Genomic DNA, 7,899 nt, shown 5'->3' with positions numbered 1-7,899 from the left:
TTTTGTTTACGTCCCCTTTGGGTATTTCGGGGGTTGCATGCTATCAGATAATAGCTTCTCATGCTTTCGCCGAAAAGCATTTAAAAAATCTGACATGCTGGCTAGATTCACAACGAGTGTAGCTCTAATTGAGTACCCTGCATGTGTGTTTTAATGAAAGTTTGAGTTGTATCGAGTACTATTAGTTGTCACTCTGAAATGTCCACTGATGTTGATCCCTGTACAGAGACAGCAGCCGTAAAAGGTTAAGCAAATCAGCCATATTAGCTATGTTATTATTTCCTTCAGGAATGTAGTGAAGTAAAAGTAAAAGTAATACAAAATATAAATAGTAAAGTAAAGTACAGATACTCAAAAAAACTACTTAAGTAGTACTTTAAAGTATGTTTTACTTAAGCACTACACACCACTGTATGTCACCGTTATAGTGCAATTAATGTATTGTGTAGTGTTGTGTAGTGGCTTTGCTGGCATAAATAAATACAAAATAAAAATGGTTTGCCTCACCAATATTTACATGCTAAAATCGCCACTGCTGTGAACTCGGGGGAAAAAAACGAGCTCCGAGTGTCAAAAATCAATTTGAATTTGAAATTCCAACTAGGAATTCCATCTCGGGAACTCGGGCCTGAAGCTCAATGACGTCATGATTTGACCTCGTATTTTTCCGAGTTCACAGTTGTTTTGAACGCAGTATTTGAATGTGTGTAGTAGGTTTTGTGTGAGAGTGTCAGTGTAGTTAGTGTGTGTGAGTGTGAGTATAGTGTTTTTGTAGATTTCCATGAACAATTTTGTTGCTAAACCGGAAATAATATTCTCTCCCGTTTTAAATAGCAGTTATGATGAGTTGAGAAAGATAGAAATCAGTCAGTAGTTCCTTTTATAAACTATCTCGAGCAAAAAGGCAAGAAGCCAACACACGCGTCAAAGCCAGGAGGGGGGTGCAATTTCGCTATTCGGGTATGCGCTCTGTACCTTTAGGGAAGATAGTATACTCCTCGCGTCCTCTCTGCGCTCCCGTCGTCTCCTTCTCTAAACCCATTGGATGAGAAAGTCAGAGGTCCCGCCCCTCTTACCTTCTCCTCCAATGGGCTTTGAGAAGGAGACGAGGAGAGAGCAGAGAGGACGCGAGGAGTATGTTTGAATTGAGTGAGATCTTCGCATAGTCTCCAGACTCGACCAGCTGAAATTGCGTTGTAATACATTGAGCTTCTGAGACGGAGCTGTTGTTGGAATGTGCTTGAGTAGATCATTTTGTTGTTTACGTTGAATATCCAGAGACTATCGGATCTATATCTATACATATTGTATAGGAATAGGACGTTTCGGGAATTGTGTCATTTGGAGAATCATGGACCGGGAGTGGAGAAGCGATTGGGTTTTAAATCTCGTCAGCGACTATTCTTCTCTCAGTCTCACCTCTTGTCCGAGAGCTTTTGACTGAGCCGAACCAGCCTATATATAGGCTGGAGCGGGTTTTTATTCGTTTCTGCATCAAGTCAAGCTCTTTTCCACTCGTTGGGTGAATAGTTAACTAAAGCGAAATTATTTGTATTCAAATAGCCGAGGATTTTTATTCAAAGAGCCCGAGGTTTTCTTTCAACTCTTAAGTTCAGGAGCTGTCCAGCTTGACCGTCAGACTGACCAGTTACTCAGTTGTCCAGAAAAATGGAGTCTGTTATTGAGAAGGAATGCAGTGCACTGGGGGGACTTTTCCAGAGTGTGATAGGCGACATGAAAGTAAGTCAAACCTATCCCGTTCTGAATCATTGTGTTTATAACAGTGTACATGAGATAGATAGCTAATAGCTACTTATCTAACTCCATATTAACTCATTCAGTAACCTGTAGGAATGGCCACTAAGGTTAGCTAATAGCTAAGTAGATAATGTTAACTGGCTGTCAGTTATTTTTTGACACTTGTTTCAGATAATGACAAGGCATGCATCATCATCATGTCATGGCGAGCTGCTTGCTTTCTCTTCAGGCCGAACTGAGAGCTATGAAGCCAAATGACTGAAGTTTATGGAGGCAAACAAAAATACTAGATCGGGGTTATCCATGGATGAGGCTTGGGTGTTTTCTTCAAATGTCAAATGCACTGTTATGCTATAAAATCTATATTCTTCACCTCTGAATCTATTGTTGCTGTGGGTATCTAGGTTATTGTTCAGCAGGAGGTCTCTGCCTTCAAGGCTCTTGAAATATTAATCGGCTACTGATGCTAAGGAGCTGTGTGTGTTTGTATGGGTGTGTGTTTCGCTCTCTCTTTCTCTATCTCTCTCTTTCTCTCCTTTCTCTCTCTCTTTCTCTTTCTCTCCTCTTTCTCTCTTTCTCTCCTCTCTTTCTCTCCTCTCTCTTTCTCTCTTCTCTCTTTTTCTCCTCTCTCTTTCTCTCCTCTCTCCACTCTCACTCTCTCTCTCCCACTCTCACTCACTCTCTCTGTCTCCTGTGTTATGGCGGTATAGTGTTACACAGGGTGACATTCCTAAGGTCACTAATGCTACAAATCATTTTCAGACACAGCATCCTTACTTATCTTCTCCTCGGCCTCCCGGATGGCAGCGTAGTCTGACTATTACACTACTCAACTCCAATCACATTTTATTGGTCACCTACACGTGTTTAGCAGATGTTATTGCGGGTGTAGCGAAATGCTTGTGCTTCTAGCTCCGACAGTGCAGTAATATCTAACAGTTTCACAACATATACCCAAAATACAGGTAAATCTAAGTAAGGAATGGATTAAGGATATCTATACACATATGTCAGAGCAGCATTGGACTAGGATACAGTGACATAGTATAGAGTACAGTATATACACATGAGATGGGTGATGCAATATTTACACACAATTAAAGTGATTAGGATACAGTGACATAGTATAGAGTACAGTATATACACATGAGATGGGTGTTTCAATATTTACACACAATTAAAGTGACTAGGATACAGTGACATAGTATAGAATACAGTATATACACATGAGATGGGTGATGCAATATTTACACACAATTTAAGTGACTAAGATACCGTAGAATAGTATAGAATACAGTATATACATATGAGATGGGTGTTTCAATATTTACACACAATTAAAGTGACTAAGATACCGTAGAATAGTATAGAATACAGTATATACACATGAGATGGGTGTTTCAATATTTACACACAATTAAAGTGACTAGGATACAGTGACATAGTATAGAATACAGTATATACACATGAGATGGGTGATGCAATATTTACACACAATTTAAGTGACTAAGATACCGTAGAATAGTATAGAATACAGTATATACATATGAGATGGGTGTTTCAATATTTACACACAATTTAAGTGACTAAGATACCGTAGAATAGTATAGAATACAGTATATACATATGAGATGGGTGATGCTATATTTACACACAATTAAAGTGTCTAAGATACCGTAGAATAGTTTAGAGTACAGTTTATACATATGAGATGAGTAATGCTAGATACAGAGACATTATTAAAATGGCTAGTGTTTCATTTCCTTATAGTGGCCAGTGATTCCTAATCTATGCCTATAGGCAGCCGCCTCTGATGTGCTGGAGATTATTGTTTAGCAGTCTGATGACCTTGAGATAGAAGCTGTTTTTCAGTCACTCGGTCCCTGCTATGATGCACCTGTACTGACCTCGCCTTCTGGATTATAGCGGGGCGAACAGGCAGTGGTTTGGGTGGTTGTTGTCCTTGATGATCTTTTTGGCCTTCCTGTGGCATCGGGTGGTTGTTGTCCTTGATGATCTTTTTGGCCTTCCTTTGGCATCGGGTGGTTGTTGTCCTTGATGATCTTTTTGGCCTTCCTATGACATCGGGTGGTTGTTGTCCTTGGTGATCTTTTTGGCCTTCCTGTGGCATCGGGTGGTTGTTGTCCTTGATGATCTTTTTGGCCTTCCTATGGCATTGGGTGGTGTAGGTGTCCAGGAGGGCGGAAAGTTTGCCCCCAGTAATGCGCTGGGCAGACTGCACCACCCTCTGGAGAGCTTTGCGGTTGTGGGCGGTGCAGTTTCCGTACCAGGCGGTGATACAGCCCAGTAATGCGCTGGGCAGACCGCACCACCCTCTGGAGAGCTTTGCGGTTGTGGGCGGTGCAGTTTCCGTACCAGGCGGTGATACAGCCCGACAGGATGCTCTCAATTGTGCATCTGTAAACGTTTGTGAGGGTTTTAGGTGTTAAGCCAAATTTCTTCAGCCCCCTGAGGTTGGAAAGGTGCTGTTGAGGGCCTCCCGGGTGGCGCAGTCGTAGCAGTAGCTGTGCCACCAGAGACTCTGGGTTCGCGCCCAGGCTCTGTCGCAATCGGCCGCGATCGGGGAGGTCCGTGGGGCGACGCACAATTGGCCTAGCGTCGTCCGGTTTAGGGAGGGTTTGGCCGGTAGTGTTCATTACTCTGTGTTTATTACTGTGTTTTCATTACTGTGTGTTTATTACTGTGTGTTCACAAAATATAGTCAATATAAAGTCTAATAGGTTAGTCCATCGTCACTTTGAGGAGCAGATCTGGCTTGGAAAATAGCAAGTTTTTTTTTACCTCAATGGGACGACCAAGGTTTAAAAAAAGTGTTTTTTCTGTGTGTGTGTTTTGTTATCATGTTGTTTTGTGTTTCTGACAGATGTTGTGCTCAGGGAAAACAAGATGTTCTGATATTCCTGTACTTTGTGTTTGTTTCCACAGAACAGCTACCCCATCTGGGAAGACTTTATCAGCAAGGCTGGGAAACTACAATCTCAACTCAGGTGAGTCATCTCATTATTACCACAGGTATATACCCTTAGACCACAGTCAGGACCATCTCATTATTACCACAGGTAGACCCTTAGACCACAGTCAGGACCATCTCATTATTACCACAGGTATAGACCCTTAGACCACAGTCAGGACCATCACATTATTACCACAGGTATAGACCCTTAATAAGTGTCATGCTGTAGGATAAGTCCTAGAAAAGAGCTGTCCAATAAGTGTCCATCGTTATTGGTTCCGCCCCAACCTCCAACCTCTACCCACCTATCTGAGATCTGTAGAGCAGCTGTGGTTGAGCTACGGTGTAGTTGCTACCGAATCGTTTCTAGTCATCTCTCCTCCTTCCAGGCCTTTTCTTCTCTTGACTTTATGTTGCGATTGGCAACTTTCATAAATTAGGTGCATTACCGCCACTGACCTCGTTCATTTTCAGTCACCCACGTGGGTATAACCAATAAGGAGATTGCACGTGGGTACCTGCTTCTATAAACCAATGAGGAAATGGGAGAGGCAGGACTTGCAGCTTGATCTGCGTCAGAAATAGAACTGACTTCTATTTTAGCCCTTGGCAACGCAGACGCTCGTTTGCGCGCGAGCAGTGTGGGTGCAATAATTTAATAATATAGATGTCAGAATTTATTTTGCAGTGCATGCGATATGTGCGGTGTAGTCAGCCTGTTAGGCACTGCTTCGCTTGAGGCACTGCCTCGGGTTCGATCCCAGGTTGTGTCGCCCATGAGGCGGCGCACAATTGGCTCAGCGTCGTCCGGATTAGGGAAGGGTTTGGCCGGACGGGATTTCCTTGTCCCATTGCGCTCTAGTGACTGCTTGTGGTGGGCTGGGCGCCTGCAAGCTGATTTCAGTCGCCAGCTGGACGGTGTGTCCTCCGACACATTGGTGCGGCTGGTTTCCGGGTTAAGGCAAGCAGTGTGTCAAGAAGCAGTGCGGCTTGGCAGGATCGTGTTTCGGAGGACGCACGGCTCTCAACCTTCGCCTCTTCCGAGTCCGTAGGGGAGTTGCAGCGATGGGACAAGACTGTAACTACCAATTTGATTCCACGAAATTAGGGAGAAAAAGAGGTAAAAAGTACACACAAATGCATAAATAAATAAGCAGGATAGATGTCTCTAGAAGGAAAATAAGAAACTGTGTCGGGTCTAGTTCTGCCCCATTGTCCTCTCTGAGTCTGTTCATTTGAGGGCTGAGATGTCCCACTAAAACACTGGTCAAGCTACTACCTCTACCCACCTCTCTGGTGATCTCTGTTGGGTAGAATCACCCAGTCTAGCTACTACCTCTACCCACCTCTCTGGTGATCTCTGTTGGGTAGAATCACCCAGTCTAGCTACTACCTCTACCCACCTCTCTGGTGATCTCTGTTGGGTAGAATCACCCAGTCTAGCTACTACCTCTACCCACCTCTCTGGTGATCTCTGCTGGGTAGAATCACCCAGTCTAGCTACTACCTCTACCCACCTCTCTGGTGATCTCTGCTGGGTAGAATCACCCAGTCTAGCTACTACCTCTACCACCTCTCTGGTGATCTCTGCTGGGTAGAATCACCCAGTCTAGCTACTACCTCTACCCACCTCTCTGGTGATCTCTGCTGGGTAGAATCACCCAGTCTAGCTACTACCTCTACCCACCTCTCTGGTGATCTCTGCTGGGTAGAATCACCCAGTCTAGCTACTACCTCTACCCACCTCTCTGGTGATCTCTGCTGGGTAGAATCACCCAGTCTAGCTACTACCTCTACCCACCTCTCTGGTGATCTCTGCTGGGTAGAATCACCCAGTCTAGCTACTACCTCTACCCACCTCTCTGGTGATCTTTGTTGGGTAGAATCACCCAGTCTAGCTACTACCTCTACCCACCTCTCTTGTGATCTCTGTTGGGTAGAATCAGCCAGTCTAGCTACTACCTCTACCCACCTCTCTGGTGATCTCTGTTGGGTAGAATCACCCAGTCTAGCTACTACCTCTACGCACCTCTCTGGTGATCTCTGTTGGGTAGAATCACCCAGTCTAGCTACTACCTCTACCCACCTCTCTGGTGATCTCTGTTGGGTAGAATCACCCAGTCTAGCAACTACCTCTACCCACCTCTCTGGTGATCTCTGTTGGGTAGAATCACCCAGTCTAGCTACTACCTCTACCCACCTCTCTGGTGATCTCTGTTGGGTAGAATCACCCAGTCTAGCTACTACCTCTACCACCTCTCTGGTGATCTCTGTTGGGTAGAATCACCCAGTCTAGCTACTACCTCTACCCACCTCTCTGGTGATCTCTGTTGGGTAGAATCACCCAGTCTAGCTACTACCTCTACCCACCTCTCTGGTGATCTCTGTTGGGTAGAATCACCCAGTCTAGCTACTACCTCTACCCACCTCTCTGGTGATCTCTGCTGGGTAGAATCACCCAGTCTAGCTACTACCTCTACCCACCTCTCTGGTGATCTCTGTTGGGTAGAATCACCCAGTCTAGCTACTACCTCTACCCACCTCTCTGGTGATCTCTGCTGGGTAGAATTGGAAGACAGGCTGAAAGGCAGTGTGTCTTACTCTGTAATAATGTTAGGGGAGGGTTAAGTGCTCTGTCATTTAGCTGTCCTCTTCCACACTGCCTTCTAGGAAGTTATCTAATTATAGTGTTTAAATCCATTCGTTGCTTTTTCGTAGCAAAATGTTTTTTTTATTATAACTTCCCCCAACATAATGTTTCAGATAATATTTGGTTGTTGTGTAATCACAGTATGTGCACGTCCCAAATTGCATTCTATTTACTATATAGTGCACAGTAGTATCCAACAGAGACTAACACAACCAGAGGTTTCCCCTGTAGTGGCTCCCCTCTCCCTTTAAATATAATGGAATGTGCTTGTGGAGAGTGTGTGTCTTTTTGTGTGTGTGTGGGCGAGTGCATGTGTGTGTGTGTGTGTGTATTTTTCCACAAGAGACTAGCAACATACCCTTGTGTGTAGTGGTTAGCTCCAACCCGCTACAACACAGTCTGTGGTAATACCATTACAGGTTGACAAGGACAGTGTTGTTCATTTCTGGTCAAACGGATGTTAGTCATTTCATATCAGACGTATACCTTTTGAGTTGATAAAGAATTCTGTTGTTCT

The 7,899-nt window shown here is 44.2% G+C and overlaps 1 protein-coding gene across 11 annotated transcripts in view; it reads left to right on the top strand.

Annotated features, from left to right (window-relative positions):
• Nucleotides 1-675: 675 nt before the first annotated feature.
• Nucleotides 676-7,899, top strand: part of LOC110512975 (protein MTSS 1) — a 117,509-nt gene continuing 110,285 nt past the window's right edge. For 8 of the 11 annotated variants that reach the window (XM_090216274.1, XM_090216300.1, XM_090216260.1 and 5 more), the window contains exons 1-2: nt 1,142-1,740; nt 4,705-4,766. In XM_090216274.1, coding sequence (XP_090072400.1) covers nt 1,669-1,740; nt 4,705-4,766 — 134 coding nt within the window. In that variant the 5' untranslated portion in view covers nt 1,142-1,668. Of the gene's footprint in view, nt 1,741-4,704; nt 4,767-7,899 lie in introns of all 11 variants that reach the window. The other 3 variants (XM_090216253.1, XM_090216290.1, XM_090216294.1) reach the window with 2 other exon arrangements.

The sequence above is a fragment of the Oncorhynchus mykiss genome, chromosome 2 (assembly GCF_057628025.1).
Source record: "Oncorhynchus mykiss isolate SJ-2025 chromosome 2, ASM5762802v1, whole genome shotgun sequence".
NCBI classification, from domain to species: domain Eukaryota; kingdom Metazoa; phylum Chordata; class Actinopteri; order Salmoniformes; family Salmonidae; genus Oncorhynchus; species Oncorhynchus mykiss.
Note: the sequence above shows the minus strand (reverse complement) of the source record. Positions and strands in the feature narration are given on the sequence as shown.